Here is a 24,822-nt window from a genome sequence, read left to right as displayed (position 1 = left end):
CAAATGTGTATAATCCCTATGTTGGAGAAAGTGTGGGGGCGAGGGAACACATGCCCATATATTGTGGCACTGCCCTTCCATTCATACTGGAAAAAAAAAATCTTGAATTTAATCAAGATGATTAGCAATTTTGAAGTTTGGCCCCTGGCAATGTCTGTTTCATACTACAAGTGAACCAAGGAAGAAATATAGAGCATCTATTTTTCCATTTCTATGGGATACAGCGAAAATACTAATACTGAAATATTGTAAATCAACTAAAAGTATCAACTATTAAGGCCTGTTGTAGAGAAGTAGATAATACTATATTGGAGGAATTAATACAGCTGCAAAATGATCCTTGTTCAAAATTTCATAGAACTGGAAAAGTTGGCTGGGGGGCGGGGGTATTCTGCTGGGGGTGGGGGGGGGGGGCTGGAGTTCTGCTTAAAGTCGAGGCGGTATTTAATTATTTCCCATAGCAATGATATTTTTCTCTTAATATTTCTAGTACAGTAGGAGGAATAGGGAGTAGTCAATCACTGTATGCAGAAATGACAGCTCTTCCTTCAACACATCTCTGCATTAGATAACGGATTACTTGTCAGTCAATTAAACAAGTATAGTGTAATATAGACATTTTTCCTTCATTAGTATATTGTACTTTTATATCTGTATAGGAAAGTTAGTGTTTCTTGCCTGATGGTTAATCTAATACACTTTTTTTTGTTTCTTGCCATTCCCTAGTCTCTTATATTTGATGAGGTTGACTTGTCAGATGCAAGCGTCGCTGAGTCAAGTACAAAAAATGTCAACAACAGCTTCACGGTAAGATATCCCTCTAGAAGCTTCACCACAAGAAACTAAATACAGTAAAAGAAAATGCTTGCCAATTATCTATTAGTTATTTTGTATAACAATTTCATATAAGGCTCAGATATTGAGTCTGCCATCTGCAAAAGTCAGAGTTACATTTTTGTGACGTCTGTCTGTGTCCTGGTTAATATGGCAAAGTTTTTTCTCAAAAAAGGATGTTTATTGAATAATATGGCAAAAATACATGATTACATACAGTTTGTCCGTTTTTGTTTTTGCCCATCCTCATATAACAACACAAAAAGAAAAAACCCACACAAAACATCTAGCATGCTACACTCTCCCCCTACTAAACCACCACATTCCGCAATAGTACATGTAAAAAATTTCAGCGAACTCTCACGCCCCGGAACCCGCTCCAGTGTAAACAATGAATCAATCCCCTGGCCCACCCTTCTTCCCCCTTTGCTCTGGCTGAGTACCCTTACAACCAACTTTTTATATGAGCAGCCTGTCCAGTACCAGCTCAAGTGGGGCCAGCCCCGGGGGATTTAACCAGGGGGCCCATACCAACTCAAACCTTCCCCGTCGTTTCCTGTGCTGATAGATGTATTTCTGTGCCCGGAGAGTGAATTGCGGCAAAGTTATTTTGAAATCGCACTGTATGCTGCTTTTTTAGTAGTTTTCTGCAGATTAGAGTATTGTGTGTGTGTGTGTCCATGTTGTTTTTCCACAACTGATTATTTAAATTGTCTGCACTTTTGCAGAAATTAGCCAAAAGGCACCAAAATGAGGGTTTCTCCCAGGTGACTTCTTAGCAGTTAATTTCCGCACGGTTAGTCTTCTCTGTGACCATGATCTTGTGTCAGATACGTGAGAATTGCTCACAAGTGAGTGAGCAACGAGTGTTATCTTGCTGGTTTAGTCAGTGAGAAAACAATGACATTTGAGAAGGTAAATTGGCTTTAAGCAGTTCTATTACTGGCTACAGCTAATTAGTATGACATGGCCTTAAGATGTTTTCTGTTCTGTTATAAACCAATATAACCAGTATAGCCTGCAATGACATACCTTTTGCCTGTCTCCACTTACAAGATACCTAATGATTTGCTTTTCATTTGTGTGTCTATTTTTAAAATGGTTTTATTCAGTACAACCTCTGTCTGTTTATTTATTCTTTAGACTTTTCTATCAGCACAGATGAATTGCAATCTTCAGGCCTAGAATAATTTTTTTAACATGTGTAACAAAACGCAAAAACGTCTCTGGCAAGGTTAAAATCCAGTAATACACCGTTTTACCGGATTTTAACATTGCCAGTGAAGTTTTTGCGTTTTGTTACACATGTTAAAAAAAATTATTCTAGGCCGGAAGATTTACATATTTTATTATGTTGCACGATATTGCTGCAAAGGTAACAAAAAGGGAAGCCGCTCAGGTGTGAGTGTCTTGAAAGTAATCACTTCTCCCAGAACCACAGGTGCAGGCAATGCACGTATAAGGCAACATTGCTATAAGGCTGGGTTCATACTACTACACTACTTTCATCCTACTTTGCTCTGCTACATTGGTCCTACATTTATCCTACTTTCATGAACGGGATACTACTTTGGTCCGACTTCAATGATATTCAGTGGGTGGAAGTAGGATCAATGTAGGACCAAAAGTAGTACAGGGAGCATTTTCAAAGTCGGACCGACTTGTGTAGGACCAGTTAAGACAGGTCTCATAGGGAAACATTGATTTTCACATGTCATGCTACATGAGGCTCCCAATGTAGGACCGTTTGTCGGACAAGTGTGAACCCAGCCTAAGGCCTATTACTGCAAAGGTCTAGAAAATTGAAAATTTCAGTGAGAAACACACTAAAGTGAATTTAAGGGGGGAAAAAAAACAAAATAACCACATTTTTGGTAAAATATAAAAGATGAGGTTGCACCGAGTAAATAAATACCCAGCATGTCAAACCCTAAATTTGTTTGCAACTGTGAAAGGGAGACAAAATTCACTATCCTATATTTGCTATAGGCAATGTTTTTCAGAAGTATCCTATAGGTCAGGGGTGCCCAACCAGTGGCCCGGGGGCCACATGTGGCCCGCGGATCCCTCTGATGTGGCCCACGACCTCCTGCTCTGGGATGGAATAGAATAGAATACTGTTATTAAAGGTCAGTTTTATTACTAAAATCACAGTGTATATATGGGCATATCTGTTCTGCAGCGGTTACTGAGTTACTTTCAAACTGATCCACAGGTGCAGAGCAGTGCACCTGCGGGTTACCTGTACTGAGCATCAGACTTCAGTTATTATCTGAGGGTTTGGTGAGCTTTCTAAAAGTGCACTACACCTGTAGAATATAATAGAAGTCTATTGCAAAGTGCAGGAAAGCCAAAGGTACACTGCGTATAGTGGGCTGTGTCCATGTCTGCTCTGCCAATACAGAGCAGACACGGACCTGCCATCCGCTGGCTCTGCTCATCATGGCCTGCGACCGGTTACCAAGTCGCTAGAGTGGCCCTCGCTCTTCAAAAGGTTGGGCACCCCTGCTATAGGTCATCAGTTTAGTGTTACGGAGGAGGTCTTGTGATAGAATTATTGCTCTCGCTCCGGCATGCGTAACAATATGTAACATGTATTACAATCAAAGTTTTCACACGTAGGTCCCCCCCGACACATGTGTTTCACATTTGTACGTGCGTATTTTTAAAGGTGGAGGAGGCCTCCAAAAAAATGTTGGTTTAATTTTTTTTTTTTTTTTTTAAAACCTTTTTTTTTCCTTCCACTTCACCATAGGAAACGCCCAATCCTCCAGATAAAAAAGGACACTTCTCCCCACAGCTCGTCCGTTTTTGTGTTTCCTCCAGTAAGGGAACACCTAGTGGGAGTCATGTCTGTGAGGTGCTGTCCTTAGAGGCCAGGCTACCTGCTCCACCATACCTTTTGTTTTTGGCTCCAGAGTGCCTATCCCTCCTACATCGCATCAGAGGATGGCTGGTAATTGGGCTTCTTCTCCCTCTTCAGCTCAGGGAGAGCTTGTACTGCCCGTGGCGCCGCTCCTAGGCGGCAGCAGCTGTCCGCAGGTTTATCCTTCCTGCCTGCCCATTTTACGCTACAGGCCGCCGCCATCTTTTGGTTGGCAGATGGGCGACTCAGATGGGCGGAAGTGAGGTATCGGGCAAGGGGCGGTGCCATGGAGCAGGCCCGCGGCGTTAGGAAATGGCGCAGAGGGAGGAGCGGATCTGGGGCCTATGTTTCCGGAACCGGCGTTCCAAGCCCAAGCCACATACAGTGTGCAGCACCATGATGGAGTCAGTGGCAGAAGCAAGTGGGACAGGCACCAGCAATGCCCAGGTAAGGGGTATGGAGGGGGTCTGCCCCATATACTGTTGTGCCCCTCTGTTTCAGTTCCCCCTGGTGGCTGGGGCCTGTCTGGGCACATGGAGTTTGGTGTTTAACTACCTGTGCACCTGTGCGTGACACGATTGCCCAGATTACTACGTTCTCCCTGGACCTCACCCCGGCCCAATTCTTACTACACCACATGACGTTACCACAATCTACATACAGGCATTCCCTTGTGCTCCACCTCCTCAACGCTGCAAAACAATGCGTTCCCCTGTACTGGAGGAAGCCTACTCCCCCGAAATTGTCAGATTGGCTTATTCGAGTTAACAAAATTGCCGAGATGGAGGACCTCATCCATCGGGCTAAAGACAACCCTACTAACTATAGGCAAACGTGGGCCTGCTGAATTCATTTTCGGGAGACGCCACTATTTAGAGACTTACTCTTAATCTGACTATTACCTCGATTTCCTGCCCCCGTGACGTCCACGTATGGATGATCCCAGGGAGCTCCCGACACTCCCCCCCCCCCCCCCCCTGATCTGACTGCCTATGTACCCTAGAGCGACTACCTCACACATCATGATTTTTTTCAGAGGATTGGAGCGTCTGTCTGTCTGTACATTCATCTGTCTGTCCCGTCCGTCTGTCTGTCCCTGTTGGTCTTTGTCTGTCTTTGTCTGTAGTTTCTATATGCCCCTGATTGTTCGCTTCTTTGGTATATTCCATCCTGTAGTAAGTTTGCCAAGATTCTTGCTACAAGTAGGTTTTGAGTAGTTAGCACCCCTCACTGCTCCAGATGTTAGAGGGCAGATCTCTGGTTTATTACCTATAAGTGTTGTAAATTGTTTACCAAATGTAATTTGCAGTGTGACATGTTTTTTCTCTGTACACTACTGGAGGTCTGACCAACCTTTTCTTTCGTTGCATTGTATTGATGCATTGCTTATGTTGTATTGTACCTCTTTTTATTTTCAATAAAAAACGTTTAAAACTGAAAAACTGAAAAAAAAAATCCTCTGCATTGTGTTTAAAGACTGTCTCTCTGATCCTCCCCTTTAACTGACTCCAACCCATCTTGTGATGGAACAGAGCATTAGGAGTCAGCCTGCACATGCTCAGTTTGGTGTGTATTGCTAGACAGTTTTTTCTTTTTCCTGGGGTCATGGGAGAATAATTCCTTCTACAAGCTTTAAGCAGAGACTGATGCAAGTCACAGGATTGCTATATACTGCTGATGAGAAAAGTGATTTAGCAGTTTGTTTACTAAAATAATTGCATTTCCATGTTCTGTGTACTGTGAGAGACCAAATATGGTGAATGCAGGGTCCTGGGTTTAGTAACAGTTTAACCAGCCTAGCAGTATTCCCAAGTGTGGCTCAGGGTGGAATTTCAGTGCCATTATCGGTAACCCCGAGCCACACTCGGGATTGCCTCGCTGGATCCTGGAAGAGGTTACTTGCCTTGTTCCAGCGATATATTTCCGCAGTGCACGGTGGCCGGATCTTCCGCCCGATGCACTGTGTGTTCCCCTGATTCCCTTCCCTGTGAGCGTTGCGACGCAGGGGGGGCGGAACGGGCGGTAAATTCAAAAGGACAAAAACACAAACGCACTGATACAATGTAAACCTATTGGATTACAATAAAAACAGTGCTTTCTCCAGTGCCCTTGTCTGCAGTTTTAGTGTACTTTTGTGTCTGTTAACTGCACAGCGACCATGGCATCAAAAAAGCGCTTACAGGAGCACCTGGGATCAAAGTGGATGTTAAGGATGACAACCCCTTGGCATACCTCAAGCTCTTTTTGAATGATGAAGTTATTGACAAAATAGTTTTGGAGACAAATCGCTACCAGGAGCAACAAGCTGCTACCCATCAGCGCTTTTCAAGGAGCATAAAGTGGGAACCGGTAACCAGAGAGGACATCTCGAAGTTTCTTGGCCTTATAATTTTACAGGGAGTGGTGGGGAAACCCCTGCAGAAATGGTACTGCACAACCAACAAATTATTGGCCACTCCTTTTTTTGGCACAGTTATGTCGGAATATACATTTTCGCTCATAATTAAATATTTGCACTTTGCAAATAATGAAGACTTTGATAAGAGTTCTCATCCAGCTCCAAAACTGAAAGAAATTTGGGAAGTTTACCAGCTTATTTTGAATAATTTCCAGAAGACCTATGTTTCAGAGAGAGACATAAAGTATTGATGAAATTCTTATGGCCTACTAAGGTAGACTTGGCTGGATACAGTTCATCGCATCAAAGCGCGCTCAATTTGGCATTAGGGCTGTGTGAATCCAGCTCTGGGTACATCTGGAATTCGGTCCTGTATACAGGGAAAGGGACCAAATTCAGTGATAGATTCAGCAGTTTTGGAATGGCAACCGCTTTGGTTCTTTCTTTGATTGAGCTATTGCTGAACCAGGGCTACTATGTCACCACAGACAATTTATACGTCCCCAGAACTCCGAGTTCCTTCTTCTGAACAAGACAGACGCATATGGGACCGTTAGGGCTCACCGGCGTGACATGCCCGCCAACCTTTACCAATAAAAAGCTTGGGGCAGGAGAAGTAGTTGCCTGGCAGAAAGGAAAAATTATGACACTGAGGTGGCGGGACAAAAAATACATGTGCCTTATGAGTACCATTCGTAACACCTCGACCGTTGTGAACCCGGAACGACTGACTGGTCGTCACTTTATGGACCACATGCCACCAACTGAAAAGAAGACCGCGCCCACAAGGATGTGTGTGGTTTGCTGCTCCAAGCGCGATGACATCGGAAGGAAAATCCGAAAAGAAACCCGTTTCTATTGTCCCGACTGTGACGTTGGACTTTGCTGTACCTTGTTTTAAAATTTTCCATACCTGAGACGTTTACTGAAGCAATATGACTACTAATATTGCACCCTTATTTCACCAAAAAAAAAAATCTGTGTTTTTGATTAGACGATTTACAAAAATGTATTGAATAAAAATTATTGTTATTTATTATTTGTTATTTATTATAATTTATGATTTTGTGTTTCAAACTTTATCATACCCAAGATGTCTACTAGACTCTTGTTTGGAAAGATTTAGGTGAGTTATTCCTAAGAATTACAGGCCTACAATGTAAAACGCCAAATTCCCATGCAAAATAATGGCTGGGGGGTTAGTCAGCCAGAACAGCTTACTGAGGAGGAACAGGAAGTGAGAAATTCAGACAAAAAAAAAAAAACTAAGAAAAAAAACTTTTTAGAAGGAAAAGGTAAGTGAACCAACAATGCACTAGCTTAAAGGAACCTATTTAGAAAATAAAAAACAAAGCTTTACAACCCCTTTTTTTTTCCTGATTCATAAAAAATGTAAGTTACACCTAAGCACATAACCCCCCCCCCCCCCCGAATAATAAGAAATGGAGACCTACCTCCACATATACGCAAATACAAATGTAAACTTATACTCCGGGATGCCTACGCCTGAAAACATTGATAGCTATACACCTGTTGCATATCGTTGTGCACACTGGAATGAGAGCAATAATGCTGCCACCAAACCTCCATCGTAAGGCTAATTGGCTTTGTTAAAAAAAACTGGCTCCGAACTATTTTAGCTGGCTCCTAGATTCAAAGCAAATTTGTCAAGCTGCATGGTAAAATTAGGGACGACTTGTCAGTCCAATACAAAAATCTATATTTAATCAAGAAAAGTGGTTATTGATTGTCTACCCCTTTTCCAGGCATGTGAATGCAGTGTCTGTTTATCATTCTTCAATTCATTGTATTTTAATTAAACCGATGACAGAAAAAAAAAAACTTTAAAAGTAAGAATATTGCAAAGTTAATTTACTTTAGAATGTGTCTGTTGGCTTGCATTTCATGGCATTCATACATTTTTTTTTCCCTAATGGCTCTGAAGGAGCAGGTAATGAATTGCTTAGTAAATAGGAAGTGCTAAGCTTAATATACATGCTGAAGTTTTTAATCTGTTTATATTTTACATTCCCTGGTCCCTCTTCCATCCTCCACTCCCAGCATGTTAATAAATAAAATGCTCTGTTTTCATAAGATACCCAATTTTGATATTGCTGGGTCTCTGTGCTTCTCTTTGCAATGCCAGCTGGTTGGAAGAGCCAGCAAGGTGCTGTACATGGCTTCCTGAAAACATTACAGTACCCTCCCTCTATACTCCTCTCATGAGCCCTCAGCCCTGATGTAAGCAGTGGACTGGTTATTGGGAGGAGTTGCGCCAATATCAAAATGTCTTGATCAGTAGATGTCAGTCTAGAGTCCCAGGTGGTGCATGAAGACCTACACTAAGGAACGCCTACATTTGACACTGAGCCTCCATAATTGAAAGATCTTAAACACTCAGTGTAAGGGGCAGGCCACGGACAGTCAGGCTGGGGAGGAAGCAGCTAAATGATGGATATTTTCCAGACAGTAAAAAAGGTGGCCTATTCTGATTTGCTGCAACTTCTAATGCACAAGAATCGGCATAAACAATTTCAGTACAGACAAGGAGACTGCACAACTCTGCAAGACTGAATGGAAGGCTGGAGTTCATGCTGTAATAGTGATGCTTGGAGTATAACTTTCCAATGATAATTTTCAATTATTCATATGACACATCAGCCCAGATCTTTTTAAATAACATCTGCATCATCTCCGCTGTTGTCAACAAATGACATTACTATTGTACAGCAGGTTTTATACACCTCTATAAAACATGTAAGTATTGACTTGAAATTTGACAGCGTGATCCTGTACAGTTCTGTGCATGGTTTACATTTCAATGCCAGCTTCAAATAAAACATGTTCGTACTATCACAGCTAGAACCCTATTTGGGCTGATAATTCTTACAGAGCTATAAAAATGATTGTAACTGCACTTCATTATGTTATTATCATTGCTACTACAGGCTATCATGTTTCCAAGAAAAGTGAGTTTAAAGTGGAGATACTGGTACTGACAAATAGCTGACTATAGTGTTATTGCAATTTATAGTAAAGCCATGGTAACTATTTTTAAAGTGTATGGATAGCCCAAACGTCTTTTTTTTTTTTTTATAAGATTTAGATATAGCAGGGAAGGGTCAACAGTTTGTGTGCCCCCCCCCCCCTTTTTGGCCTTCTAACATTATAATTGAGACAGAAAGAGATGGGGAAACTCAACAACTTTTGTCACCAGAACTAGAGGTGTGTGGGAAAATGTGGTCCTCTTGCTTCCCTTGCTTGTGGTCCTCTTGCTTCCCTTTTCATCTCCTCAACAGGGCAAAGACAAAAAAAATAAACTGATGTACTTTAAACATTCTATACTCTGTTTTCAACTCATGACAATAGTTGGTGATTTTGCTACTTTTCATTTAACGCGTGTTTACTTTTGTGTATAAAGTGACCTCTGTACATACTGTAAAATTTTATTGTGTTTACTGTTAGAGGGTAGGTCAGTAAATTAAAGAGGTTGTAAAGTCAGAAGGTTTTTTATCTTAAAGCGGCGTTCCACCCAAAAATGGAACTTCCACTTATCTGGCTCCTCCCCCCTCTGGTGTCACATTTGGCACCTTTCAGAGAGGAGGGGGGGATCAGATACCCGTCTCGTACAGGTATTTGCTCCCCCTTCCGGTGATATATTGTTGCAGAATCTGCAGCAATCTAAGCCATGCCTGCCAGGGACCCAAGAAGTGGAGGATCAAGTCTGCTCTGTGCAAAACCACTTCACAGAGCAGGCAAGTAACAAGTTTGTTATTTTAATAGGAAAAAAAAGAAGACTTTACAATCACTTGAAGGAACAAATCCAGGCTGTCCAGAAAGTAGTGCAGCAGTTCTGAAGTTTATTCCACCCAGTTAAATCTAGTATCTCCAGGCTCCTTAAAAAAAAAAAAATTAAGTCAGCAGCCACAAATATTGTAGCTGCTGACTTTTAATATTAGGACATTTAAAATGTACCTGTCCACAAATCCAGCAGTGTATTTTTCTTTTTTCAATCAAAAAGGTTTTTATTGCTCACATAACAGACAGTTAAGAAAACAGAAACCATATACTGACATTGTACACCGTGGATTGCATTATCAAAACTGTACAGGCATATATTTCCGATAACAGCAGTATAGCATGACATCTATTCACATACATACTATACCATTTCCTCCAATTAGACCTGTCTTGCATACTTCTCTTCCCAGTCCGCCCCTCGCACTCCCTCCGATCGATACCATACTCAGTAACCAGAAAAGTGACCCAGTCTGCCCTCTCCCCCCCTACACTCCTCCTAATAGCCTTTCTTGTACTAGCTCCAGGGGGCTTAGTCCCGGTGTCTCGAGCCATGGGTCCCATAGTTTAAAGAATTTCCCTGCGGTCCCTCTGTGTTGGTAGATGTATTTTTCCATCCGGAGCGTCCTACCCATGTGTTGCACCCATGTCTTGGACGAGGGAGGCTCCCTCGACTTCCACTGTATGAGAATGAGCTTTCTTGCCTGAAACAGTGCCCTGGCCACTGCTACTCTGGTGGTCTCCTCCGTTATTGCCCCCTCGAGAATGCCGAGCAGGCAGCACAATGGGTCCAATGGAACGCTGGTCTGGAACACCGAATTCAGCGTAGCCAGGACCTCCGTCCAATACCTATGGAGCTTGGGGCACCGCCAGAGTAGGTGGATCAAATCCCCCTGTGCCGCCCTGCAGCGTCCACAGAGTGGATCTGGAGCCCTGCCCATTTTAAAAAGTCTAGCTGGTGTGAAGTGGACCCTTAGCAGGATATAGAGTTGAGAGACCCATTGTGAAACGTTTAGCGAGCATACGTTTACGGCCAGCAATGCCTCCTCCCACCTTTCTCCCTCAATGGGCCCCAGGTCCGTCTCCCATTGCTCCGCAATTCTCATGGGGTGCCCCTCCAGAAATGAAGTCAGGAGCATGTTGTAGCACTGCGAGATCATGCCCTTAGTGTCCCGTGCAGAGCTCACCACTCGGAAGATCGGCGTGGGGGACAGAGCCCAGTCCACATCCGCTCCCTGCGCCCTTATTGCATGCTGCAGTTGCATGTAATAAAATTGCATGTTGTTTGGTAAATTGAATCTGGCTTTAAGCTCACTAAAAAGAAGCAGCGCCCCTCCCCTGAAGACATGTCTAAGGTGAGTAACCCCCAACGACCCCCACCTGCGACCCTGGTCGAGCTTAGCCAGCTCCCCATAGGAATCATTCTCCCACAGGGGGCTAAATTCGATGAACCCCTCCACGTTTTGAAGCTGTCGAACCTTATTCCAGATCTTCTGGACCAAGGCGAATGTGGGCATACGCTTGTTAGGTTTCTGAAATCTACGAGCCTCCAACCCCTCAGGTATCGTGGTCACCCCCGAGCCCCGCAGCATAAGTCTGGCCGCAGAGGATCCGGGTGATGGCCCCAATACCCCTATTAGATGCTGAAGCTGTGCCACTAGGTAATACAACCAGGGATTGGGTAAAGCTAGGCCCCCTCCCTCCTTCGGGCGCTGCAGTTGTTCCAACTTTATCCTAGGGGTTTTGGTGTGCCACAACAATTGTCTGAAGAGGGAGTTGACTACTCGGAATATTTTAAGGGTAATGACTATAGGCGTATTGTGGAGAAAGTACAGTAGTTGTGGCATCAGTATCATTTTTATGAGGTTCGTTTTACCCGCTAGGGACATTTTCAATTTGTTCCAGATTTGGATCTTGTCCCGAAATTTGGACAGCAAGGGGTATACATTCAGTTTGCAATAATCTGTTATTGTTGGGGATATCCATACTCCCAAGTATTTAAAGGAGGGCACTACAGGGACAGAGCAGAGTAAGCTACTTCCGGGCGCCAGCCCCCCATCAAGGAACATCAGGGCCGATTTTGTCCAATTGATGGTCAGCCCCGAGAACCGGCCAAAGTCCGTAAGAATGGACATAACTTGTCGCAGGGATCCCTCTGTGTCCTCCAGGCAGAGGAGCATATCGTCTGCATATAGCATGATTTTTTCATGCATGTCTCCGTATCGAAACCCCCGGACCGCCTCACAGTCCCTCACCAGGGCCGCTAGGGGCTCGATGGCCAAGGCAAAGAGCAGGGGGGACAGGGGACAACCCTGCCTGGTCCCCCTGCCCAGAGCGAAAGCATGAGACATCCTATCTGCCATTCGTATTGCCGCCTTTGGTGTGGCGTACAACAGTCTCACCCACCTCAGGAATCTGGGGCCGAAGCCAAATTTAGACAACACCGCCCAGAGGTACCGCCAGCCGACACTGTCGAAGGCCTTGTTGGCATCTAGCGACAACAGTGCCCTATTGCCGACGGAGTCTGAGGGAGTCTGCATGTTCAAATAGAGCCGTCGAAGGTTCGTCGCAGTTGACTTTCCGGGCATAAACCCCGCCTGGTCGTTATGTATAATAGACAGAATGAATTTGTTCACCCGCATGGCCAGAATTTTCGCCAGTATTTTCACGTCGCTTTGCAGGAGAGAGATGGGCCTATATGACCCAGGATCCAGTGGGTCCTTGCCCGCCTTGAGTAGTAGAATAATGTTTGCCCTCGTCATGGAGGGGGGCAAGTTCCCCGAATCAAACGAGGAGTTGAACACCTCCAGTAGCTTGGGCAACATCACCTCCCCATACTGAGTGTACACCTCCATGGGTATACCATCATCCCCTGGCGCCTTACATGTAGGGAAGGAGGCCGCCGCCTCCCGGAGTTCCTCCAGGGTAAGCGGCTTCTCCAGCTCAGCCCTCGCCGCGTCACTTGGGACCGGGAGAGCCACATTATTAATGTAACCCTGCAGCTCCCCATCAGTAAACTCATCTCTCGATTTGTATAGGTCTGAATAGAAAGTAGCTAACTCTGACAGGATGAGCTCCGGTTCGTTCACCAGCCTTCCCCCAGCACCCCGGATCGCTCCTATGGCGGGGGACGACTGTTGCGAACGGGCAATCCTAGCCAGCAAGCGACCCGTCTTTTCCCCCTCCTCTTAATAGGCCTGCTGGGTGAAAAAGCATTTGCGCTCCGCTGCGGAGGATCTCAGCCGGTCCAGGGAGTCCTGGGCCGACATCCATGCCTCCCTCGCGGATTCAGTAGGGTCTATTACATAGGTCAGTTCCAAATGCTTTACCTGGTCCTCGACTTGCTCCAAAAGAGCAGACGAGTTGTGTTTTATGGATGCAATTTCCTCAATAAATGTGCCCCGTAGGGTCGCCTTAAAAGCGTCCCAGCCCAGGGCGCGGTCCTCCCCAATTCTCCACAAAATACTGCTCTATCCGCCGGGCAACCTGCTCATGTGATGTAAAGAGTTTCAGCCAGAAGGCGTTGAGTTTCCACGGGGCTCTAGGCAGTGAGGACACCGGTCGGGTGACCATGTGTGCCACCAGTGGAGAGTGGTCTGATACCCCCCTAGGAAAATACTCCACCCTAGGGATCATATGGAGAGCCTGAGGAGACCCCACACACAAATCGATACGGGACAGGGACCCATGCATTTTAGAAAAACAGGAGAACTGTTTGGTCGCTGGGTTTCTGGCCCTCCATATGTCTAACCACCCCACCTCACTCACCAGCCTGCTCAGTATTGTTCCCCGGCCTCCCTGAGGTATCTGAGTTGGGGGGTGCCTATCCACTACGGGGTCCATGCATGCATTAAAGTCTCCCATAATCAGAACTGGGACCTCTGGCTTGTTTTCCAGATAAGATAAAAGAAGCTGCAGCACCTCTCTCGAGAAGGGGGGGGGGGGAATATATACAAAGGCTAGTACCACATTCACCGTAAATATCTTACAATATAGAAATACATATCTACCCAAACCATCAATTGCAGCATCTATTTCTTGGTAGGCCAATGAACTGTGCACCAACACACTCACCCCCCGCGAATACGTGGTGTGAGTGGAGTGGTACGCCTTGCCCACCCAGGGAAATCCCAGACACCCAACCGTGTCCCGCGTAAGGTGGGTCTCCTGCAGCCCCACGATGGCCGGAAGGTGTTTTTTTTAGGCCTGCACGAATCATGGTGCGCTTTAACGGATCGTGTACCCCTCGCACATTCCAAGTCACTATCGGGGTGGTGGCCATGGCGGAATTAAACGGTAGTCAAGGTCCAAGACCCTAGGCCCCGGGGTCATCCTGGGTTTACCGGGTCCCACCCCCGACTCACCCATGTCCTGCCTTGAACCAAACATCAAATGGTGTACTTTAGTGAGCAATAGAAGAATAACAGTATGTGATAACGGATAGATCAAAAGGGTCCACAAACCAGCCTCAGCCGAGGCAAAGGGGGAGTCCTCCCACCACCCCCCGTGCGTGGACCAAGTAAACGTTGCGTGCCAACAGGGCACCAAGGAACAAAATCCCCCAACTGGGGTGAGCCACTGGCACCGCGCATCTTGCGGGTGCATGCCCCCCACTGTAGCATATAGTCCAGTGGAGGTGAATTTTCAGTTGCTGAAGCTCTCAATAAACGCTGTTAAAAACATAGAACATGTAAAATCCCGACTTGCAGGTGGTAACTTATCTGGTCTGCGGCGAGCTCTTCAGCGTGTCTTACGCATGCATGGTCTCAATCTCCTCTGTCATCCTCTCGGCGTCTCCTCAGGTCATGTTCATTGTGGTCAAGCCACTGCGCAGCCTCCGCCGCGGATTCAAAGAAGGTAGCCTGGCCCCTCACCGTAACTCGCAGCTTGGCTGGGAACATCATGGCATAGGTAACTGGTATCTTTTGTAGGCGCTTTTTCACCTCAGCAAACTTGGCTCTTTTGCGTTGCACTTCAGCCGAAAAGTCTGGATAGAACGATATCCGTGCTCCATTGTAGCGTATTGAGCCCCTCTCCCTGGCCAACCGAAGGATAATTTCCCTGTCACGGTAGTTCAGGAGCCTGGCCAGCATTGACCTAGGGGGGCTGCCAGGGGGAAGAGGCCTAGGAGGCGTGCGGTGCGCTCTCTCCACCGCAAACAGCGTAGTAAAGGCCTCCCTGCCAAAAATGTCCTGGAGCCATGTTTCAACAAACGATGTGGGGTCCCCACCTTCCACTTTCTCCGGGAGCCCCACTATACGGACATTGTTCCGTCTCAGGCGGTTCTCAATGTCGTCCGTTTTCGCGGTGGCTTGCGCGGACTGTTGCAGTGCGGCCCTGGCATCCCTGGTCAGGGGGGGAAGCGCGTCCTCCATGTCGCTGATTCGGCCCTCAACCGCTGTGGTCCTCTCCCTGATCTTCTGGAGGTCATGGCGCATGAGGGACACTGTCTCTGTAAGTTCCCCGAACTGCAGCTTCAGGCCATCCACTGATGCAGTAACCGAGGTTGTGCATTTCTGTACCGCTCTGAGGATTTCACTAAGTGTAGGCTGCGGGGCATCCTCCTGCATCTCCCCTGCATCTCCCCAAATAGGTCTTGCATAGTGTCAGGGGGACTTTCGAGTGGCAGCGTGTCATCCATTGTCGAGTCGCCATTTTGGCCCTGTACTCTCTGCGCCCACGTGAGTTGCGATGGTACCGGGGAGCTGGTGGGGCCCTGCATTTTCTGTGTATAGTACACCATGTCCTTAGGGGGGTCTCTCCCCTGGGGTCTCTGTGCCTTAGGAGCCTTACCTCCAGCCTCCGGGTGCTTATCGGCTCCACGTGCTGCCTTCTGCATCGGAGTGACCCCGGCGCCATCTTGAGTGTCCATGGCTGCTGCAGACGCGGCTCCCTTCTCCGGTTTGCGAGTCATCCGGGCCACGGTGAGCGCTCAAACACCCCTCGGTATGGTCAGCGTAGCCGTGCGGTGCCGGTGGATCGGTCGCCTTGCTCTATTAGCGTCGGGAAAAGGATCGGTGTAGGATCACTAGCGGGAGCTCCGTGCAACGCGACTGTTCACATGCCCTTCCAGGCCACGCCCCCCAGCAGTGTATTTTTCAATCGGCTGCCGCCATCATCTCAGCTAAGGGAAACCATCAGTGAATCCTTGTGGCTTTACAGCCAGATCCCTACTGAGCGAATGCTTTGTGAATGGCTCGTGGCGGGGGAAGGAGGAGGGGGGAATATCTTCCGTTTGGGTTCGCCGCAGCAAAGTCAGCTTGAAGTTGGAGGAGCAGGTACCTGTCAAAAACTGGTACCCACTCCCCCTTCCCTCCTCCTCAAAAGGTGCCAAATGTGGCAGCCGGGGGGAGGCAAACAAGCAGAGCTTCCCCTTGTGGTGGAGCTCTGCTTTAATCTTAATATGGGTTCTGTTTAATCTAGAATCTAGACCGCTCCCCACATGTAATATGGGCAGGACTGGCCTTATGATAATTAGAAACAGTTAAACCAGCATCACTCCATACAAGGAGACAAATATGAACTCAACAAATACAAATTCCCTAGCCAAAAAGTATCCTTTTATTAAATATAAATAGAAGGTTTGCTGCACTTAAAATTTATTCTGAGTCCAAAAATAGACAAAGGTTACATGGTATGTTCTAAATGACCTTTCGGGCAAAGTACAGAACACCCTTCCTCAGGCTTGAATATCATCTTTAATTTTAAGTGCAGCAATACTTGTTTGAATTTTCTATATATTACCATTGGGACGGTCTGATAGTTTTTGCACTTTATCTGGAACCGTTGTGCTGCTCACCGCACCCATCTTGAATATATATATATATATATATATATATATATATATATATATATATATATATATATATATATATATAGTTTAGTTATATGTCTGTACGTGTCATTACATGTTCTTTTAAAATGTTACTAGACCCAGGACCCTGCATTCACTATCTGGTCTTCCACAGAACGTGGAAATGCAATTATTTTAGTAAATCTAAACTGCTAAATACCTTTTCTCATCAGCAGTATATTGCAGCCTTGTGACTTTTCTTCTATTCTTCTATTTTAATTCTCCCCTGATCCTCTGTCTGGACAGTGTTGATTGGCCCTGTGCTGATCACCTGCACCCTCCCAAGAAAAAAAAAAAACTCTCTAGCAATACACACCAAACTGAGCATGTTCAGCCAGTCCCCTGGCTCTGTAAATATCAAGTTTTTTTTTGGAGACAGTGTAAGAAGAGAATCGGAGTGACAGGATCAAACAGGCTTCATACATAATCCATAGGATTAACCCCTTAGGTTCCACAGTGAGTATAACGAGCATACTTTACTGCATATACAGCTTGATTTTATTGTTCTGGATTCAGTAACACTTTAAACTTTTGGTTTTACTTTTTAAAGTCGGCTGCACTGTAATCTCACAATATTTTTACAGACAGCCCACCAACTTTTATACTGATCTCGGCTGTTTTCAGAGGAAAAACGTTTCCTCCTTTTTTTTTTTCTCTGAAAACAGAAGTTCTCCAGTTCAAACAGGCTGCAGAGGAGATATTTTTCCTCTGAGAACTGAACTTAAAGAAGACATCTGAGAGATAAACACTATAGATATATGTGCTTAGTTCAGATTTCATGACTCAGGTTTACAACCACTTTAAGTTGGCCATACACACATACATTTTTATTTAATTTTTCATTCAACCTAAGTGCTCCATCAACAGGTTCTACCAGCCACACTATACAGTACGACTTGAAAATTTCGCACTGCGGCTGGTTGTCAGTTGCCCAAATGGGCTGCATCTAAATGGATACGTTTGCTGTTCAGTGAACAATTTTCTGCCTGCTCCTCCAACCTTTGAAAGGGATTTTTGGCCAGTTCATCAGGAGCTGGCCTGAAATGTATACAGTGTATGGTTAACGCTTTGTCTGAGCCTACGTTAAAGAAAAATAACCAGCAACCAACAAGAGTTAAAGTGACACTAAAGGTTCGAATATTTTTTTTGTAAATAACAAACATGTCATACTCTGTCACACTGTGCAGTTAGTTTTGCACAGAGTGGCCCGATCCTTGTCTTCTGGGGTCCCTCGGCGGCTGTCTCGGCTCCTCCCTGCTTCTGATAACCCCCTCTGGGAAGCGCTCTCCCAGGGGGGGTTACCTTGCAGGTGCAGTCCCGAGTCCTGTATTCGGCGTCCATAGCCACCGACTACAGGACTTGGCCCCCAGTGGCGCGAGCCAATGGGTGCGCTGCTAGCAATTTATCCAATGAAGAGCCGAGAAGAAGGAGCAAAGGAAGACGTGGGACTTTCCAGGGCTCAGGTAAAATGTTCGTAAAATGTTTTTTCACCTTAATGCATAACATGACGTTTTACAACCCCCCTGGCGGTAAACCCGAGCGTGACTCGGGGTTGATTTTTTATGCTAGGATCGGTAACCCCGAGTCACGCTCGGGCTGGACGTGCAGAGTGTGCAGCGGCGCGGCTTACCTTCTCGCTGGATCCACAGGCAAGATACTTAACTTGTCCCTGGATCCAGCGATGCATCCCCGCTGTGTGAGCGAGCGGGACCTCCTCGCTCGATTCACAGTCTCCCCGTGTGCCGCCGATCTCCGTTCCCTGCGACGTTACGACGCACGGGAGCGGAGAACGGCGCCAAATTCAAAAAAGTAAACAAACACAATACACACAGTATACTGTAATCTTATAGATTACAGTACTGTATGTAAAAAATACACACCCCCCTTGTCCCTAGTGGTCTGCCCAGTGCCCTACATGCCCTTTTATATAATAAAAAATGTTCTTTCTGCCTAAAAACTGTAGATTGTCCAAAAGTGTCCCTTTATGTCAAAAATGGTTTTAGATCAGCTAGAAAACAGCGATAATAAATTATAATAACTTGCAGAATTGTGCGATAGCGATTTGTGGGGAAATTCGTCATAAAAAAAAAAAAAAAAAATTACAGCGACAATTCTGCAACTGAGCAAATTTCGGTGATTTTGAGTTGATTACATTATTGAATAATTTTTATTATAATTATATTATTATTTGTTATAATTATTTATAATTATTTAATATATTATAATTTATAATTTTGTTTTAAAAAAAAAATCATACCCGGGATGCCTACAAGACTCTTGCTTGGTCAGATTTAAGTGAGTTATTTCTAAAAATTACAGTCCTACAGTATAAAACGCCAAATTTCCTTGCAAAATAATTGTACCGCTTTTGGTACGTAATTCCAGACAGAATCATACCGCCAGGGAGGTTAAGACTGCCATTTGCTCAGGACAAATGTAAAGTACAACATAGCATACAGAGTGCTAGGGTCAGGGCTGTGTAACAGTGCCCTATGTTGCTGGTCAATAAGAAAATAAAATAAAAAATACTCTTGGTGTAGAGTGCATACAAGTAAGCCTCATTATTGGTCCCTGTAGGAACAAAAATGAACCGATCAGCTATGTGGTCATTGGGAGCAAATACCCACTCTGTTGGTGTCAGTGGTAGCAAAAAATCCTGTGTTGAGTTTAGTGGGAGTAAAAAGAAACACTTTTTCAGTGGAAGCAGTGTAAAAAAACATTGTTGTCAGTGGGAGCAGCTATGGTGTTTAGTGGTGTTGTGATGCTGAATGCTGAAAATGCATATGCAAGCAGCCCTGCTAAGAGCCCATTTATAAAGTAATGGTATGGCTTTTCCACAGCTATACTACTGCTTAAAAACGGTTGAGTTTTTGGTTTTTTCTTGTGTAAATTTCTATTCATTTTTTTTTTTTTTTTTTTTTTTTTTATGATGAAAATATTTATAAAAATATATAAAGATAAAAAGTTGATTATATTAATAGGCATGGGTTGGTGACTGAGTGTATTGGAATTGGAACCATGTTGAACCCATTAGAGCAGTGAAAATGTGCTAACAAATCAGAAAGTTTTTTGATGTATTAACTATTTTAATGCGGAACTCCAGAAAGTTTTTTTTGCATATTACGTTGGGCCAGCTCGGCATGATGTAAGTATACATATCCGATGTCCGGAGGGTTGTTGAGAATGCTGTAAAAGCTGTGATCTTTCGGGCTCTACGCAAACAGCACAGCCACTTTTCAAAAATAATTTTTTAATGAATACAAGGCATACTCCGATTGGAAGAAGTGAAGAGGAGGGGCGGTAAGGTAACAATTCCTGCCTCATTCAATCAGAAAATGCCCTGTATTAACCACTTAAGGACCTTGGCTGTTTTTCAGATTTGGCATTTACAAGACTAAAACATTTTTTTTTGCTAGAAAATTACTTAAAACCCCAAAACATTATATATATTTTTTTCTAACACCCTAGAGAATAAAATGGCGGTCATTGCAATACTTTTTGTCGCACCGTATTTGCCCAGCGGTCTTACAAGCGCATTTTTTTGAAAAAAAAATTCACTTTTTTTGAATAAAAAAATAAGACAACAGTAAAGTTAGCCCAATTTTTTTATATATTGTGAAAGATATTACGTTGAGTAAAATGATACCCAACATATCACACTTCAAAATTGCGCCCGCTCGTAAAATGACGTCAAACTTTTACCCTTAAAAATCTCCATACGCGACGTTTAAAAAATTCTACAGGTTGCATCTTTTAAGCTACATAGAAGGTCTAGGGCTAGAATTATTGCTCTCGCTGTAACGATCGCAGTGATACCTCACTTGTGTGGTTTGAATACCGTTTTCTTATGCGGGCGCTACTCACGTATGCGTTCCCTTTTGCGCGTGAGATCGTCGGGACGGGGCGCTTTAAAAAATAAAAATTGTTTTTGTTATTTTTTTTTTATTATTTTTTACACTGAAAAAAAAAAGAATGGATCACTTTTATTCCTATTACAAGGATAGTAAACATCCCTTGTAATAGAAAAAAGCATGACATGTCCTCTTAAATATGAGATCTGGGGTCAAAAAGACCTCAGACCTCATATTTAGACTTAAATGCAAATAATAAAAAACAAATAAAAAAATGTGTCTTTTTTTTAAATAAAAAAATGTGTAATTTGAAAAAATGGCAACAAGAAAATATTGCTTTAAGAAGCATGGGCGGAAGTGACATTTTGATGTCACTTCCGCCCTGCTATGCTATGGGGACTGGTGGGGGCCATCTTTCCCTCACTCGTATCCCAGCCGAGCAGGGGACAGGACCCGATCGCCTCCGCCGCTACCGACTGCTCCGGTAAGCGGCGGAGGGCTCGGGAGAGCGGCGGGAGGGGGGGCCTTCTCCCGCAGCTGATAATGGTGATCTTGCGGTGAATCCGCCGCGGAGACCACCGTTATCGTTTACAGGACCGCTTAAGGAAAAGATGGATATCTCGGTTGTGGCAGCAGCTGCTGCCATTACCGAGATATCCATCTTTAAAAACATGACGTATATAGTCGTGAGCGGGTCCCTAAGTGGTTAAAAAAAAAAAAAAAAACAGGGTATTCTACGAATGGTACAGGTGACCCCCTGTGGTAAGACGAAACAGATTATAGCGCATACATGCAAAAATTACATTTATCCTGCAAGGCTAGTTAAAAACACCTGAACATATTCAAAAATACAGGGGGTTTGGTCACACTATATAGTCATAAAGTGCTAAGCCCACTTATTGCGACGAAGTACCCCGAATTAGTGGGTCCTAACCTGTTAATAGAATGATAGAATTTGTGTCTCAACCATGGGATATGAACTCCTCTATGTAGGAGAACTGAAGGGATTCCTCCTAGGCACTGGTGGCCACTAATAAGAGGTAAGAGACTTTGCATTAAGGTTTAGAACCACTTTAAAGTGATTGTAAAGGTTCAAATAAAGAAAAAATGAAATAAGGAACATGTCATACTTGCCTCCGCTGTGCAGCTCATTTTGCACAGAGTGGCCCCGAACCTCATCTTCTGGGGTCCCTCTCTGGCTGTCTTGGGTTCTCCCTACATCAGGTAACCCCCTTTGGGAAGCGCTTTCCCAAGGGGGGTTACAGTAATGCTAGTTAAAGTAGTGCAGTGCTAAATCGAAAAAAATGGCCTGGTCACAAAGGGAGTAAAACAATCGGTGCTTATGATAACAAAATAGTTCAAACACTTATTTTAGGGCTACTCTACATTAGAAACTATAGCCCTTCCTTTAGTTATATTTGCATTGGAATGGGAAGGGTATCTTTTAACTACCTTGCACAACATTATAATATTAGCATGAACATATTTTGTGGTATTTATTGTCAAGCTTACAAAATGCTAGTGTGTTTTTTATTTTTTATTTTGTTTAATCCTGCCTTCTGGAATTAAACCCCTTTATGAATTGGCATTCTTTAGGCACATATTGGATCATAAAGCATATGTTGTTCATGGTCTCAGCTTATATTTAAAAACAATAACAATAATGGTCTGTGTAATGACTGGATTCTCTACAGCCACAAATATAATACTTAGCATTGATTGTTTTGTATGCTGAATAATGAAAGTGGATGAACATGTCATTAGTGACTCTGAAGTGAACCTCCATGCGGTATTCAGGCTGTACCATTATGCCTTTTTATACTGAAAACATCCAGGGTTCAGGAAGTGTTGCATCTTCCAGTGTACAAAGCAGATTGAAATGAAAGAGAGTAGACCTATAGAAATTGTTATGATGCACATGTCTCTGTTATTTATAACTGAAGATAGGTGAACTGTCTCTTTTTTTTACCTTAACCGGCCATAGACATGCAGATGTCTCCTTGGTGGAGACATACAGTGGCTTGAAAATTTATTCATACCCCTTAAAAAAATTTCCAATTTAATTTAATAGACCAAAACAAACAAAGTGGCATGTAATTGTGAAGTGGAAGGAAAATGGTTTTCCATTTTTTTTACAAATATCTGAAAAATGTGGCGTGCATCTGTATTCAGTTCCCTTTTAGGGCCCTTTCACACGGGTGGACCGTTCCGTGAAGTCGGGGTAAAATGAGATTCTGGAACTAGTGTACTAAACGTTTTGTCGTTCACAAGCCAGTCTCAGCATAATCTCTCTATCAGCAACTGAGCCAGGATTGCACAGGGAGGATGGCCAAGTGGCAGCGGCCGCGGGGGAACCCTGTGTGCCCTCCCCACAGCATAAAGTGTGTAAAGACATCCTTTCCAAAAATCTCAGTAAGCCATTGTTCCACAAATACAGTAGGATCACGGCCCTCCCCCTTCTCAGGCAGGCCCACTATATGCACATTATTGTCACCTTAGATGATTTTCAAAGTCCTCAGCAAGCATATCTGTGGCCCTGACCAGCCGGGCAGTGGACTGGGTCTCCCTGATAAGCGGGGGAAACTTGTCCTCTGCTCTCTGCTGAAGTAGTTCTTTCGCTCATCTTTTGTAAAACCCGCCTTATCAGACTGACCTCTTCTTTTAACCCTCCAAATCTAGCTTGCAGGGGGTTAACTGAAGCAGTGCATTTATTCACAGCCTTTAGAATAGCTGCCAGAGTAGGCTGTTCTCTCTCCTCCTCGCCAGTCTCTTCTTACTGCTCCATCACAGCGGGGGAAAGTTTCAGCCTGAACTAAGATGGCTGCAGCTCCCTGATCCTCCTCCCCATATGCCATCTTCTGTCCAGTCACATTGACACATTTTCTGTCTCTGCAGAGACTTCTTGCTCCAACAGTTAAGTTATCTTTTGGGCATGATATCTAATGATGGCCCCCTGTCTGTTCTTTAGGTGGTTAAAGCTGTTTACTTGCACCCCCCTTCTTCTCTCCTCGAGCAATTGGGATTTGAATCGGATTGCTTTGATTTTTGTATCAAATTTATTTTAATAACATGCTTTTTCTATTTAATAATTTCAATTATTCAGCTTGAAATGGAGCTTGGTTGTGTAGCATGAGGCTGTATATTCGTCAATATTCGGTTCATTTGAAACTGGATCAATTCAGCATGGAAAACAGGAGCTCTGTGAAAATGCTGCTGCTCACATGCCTTGTTTGTCCACCCCCCCAGTCCTATTTACATTAATGGGACGGCTGGTGATGCGGCAGCAACAGAACAAGGTGAGGAACATGGTGGCAGTAGATGAGTGGATGCCCGCTAACAGATGCTGCCATGATTGATCTGAAATGACAGGTGCTGTTTAAATTTAAGGACTTGTTCTTGCTGGTAGTTAGAATTTTTAATATTTACAAACAAAATGAAGGTTTCCTATTTAGAATAATAAGCTGTCAGGTTAGTAAAACGGCGATATCCGAACCGATTAAATCATAGTTTGCAGTGTACATAGATTTGCAAAACAATGGGATTAAGGAATTTTCCTGAACTATGTTTTATCTCATAGTTACTGTGAAATTGTGTGAATGCTTCAATGCAGTGCACATTATCTCAGCTTGCAGAGCTTGGATTCATAAAATGAGTTTACCAAAAATGTAATGTTGATGAATATACAGCCTTCTTTTTCAAGGAAGGCACTGTATTTGGAAATAATGGTCTGCCCTCTGTAGCAGCTTGATGTGCTGCGGTTTCTTGTGTGATGTGCCCAATGCACTGGAGCTGCACATGCATGTTGAACGCATTCCCAGTATAGGGCCAATGCACTGCTGCTGCTGTAAGTAAGTATACCAGGGGATAGGAAACGGTGGTTGTTGGAGGGGGAGAGCCAACGTCAGGAACACTCACTGTATGAGTCGCAGCTTTCATCTCAGTTGTCTGAAATACAGTGCTGGCTGTATTATTCGGCGGTTTGAAATCTGTGAATTTTACAGTAAACATGGCCGAGGTGAGCATTTAACATACCTTACAGGTACCCCCCCCCCCCTCCCCATGATTTGTAGAAAATACATGTGGTTTTAGTTCAGTTTGAAGTTGTTCTTTAAATTCCTTCCTGCATTTGATACAGCACTCTTCCTTGTACTGATTATTTTGTACATATCTATGACACTTTTTGCAAGTGGTGAGGTACAGGGAGTCTTGCCATGATAATGTG

General features: G+C 44.2%; 1 protein-coding gene across 7 annotated transcripts in view; it reads left to right on the top strand.

Moving 5' to 3' along the window:
* DGKH (diacylglycerol kinase eta) overlaps positions 1-24,822 on the top strand; it is a 306,831-nt gene that overhangs the window by 145,644 nt on the left and 136,365 nt on the right. For all 7 annotated transcript variants that reach the window (XM_040341308.1, XM_040341309.1, XM_040341306.1 and 4 more), the window contains one exon: positions 727-807. In XM_040341308.1, the coding sequence (XP_040197242.1) occupies positions 727-807 (81 nt within the window). The remainder of the gene's footprint in view (positions 1-726; positions 808-24,822) is intronic.

The sequence above is a fragment of the Rana temporaria genome, chromosome 2 (genome assembly GCF_905171775.1).
Source record: "Rana temporaria chromosome 2, aRanTem1.1, whole genome shotgun sequence".
Taxonomy (NCBI): domain Eukaryota; kingdom Metazoa; phylum Chordata; class Amphibia; order Anura; family Ranidae; genus Rana; species Rana temporaria.
The sequence above is the reverse complement of the archived record's forward strand: the minus strand, read 5'-3'. Positions and strand labels throughout refer to the sequence as shown.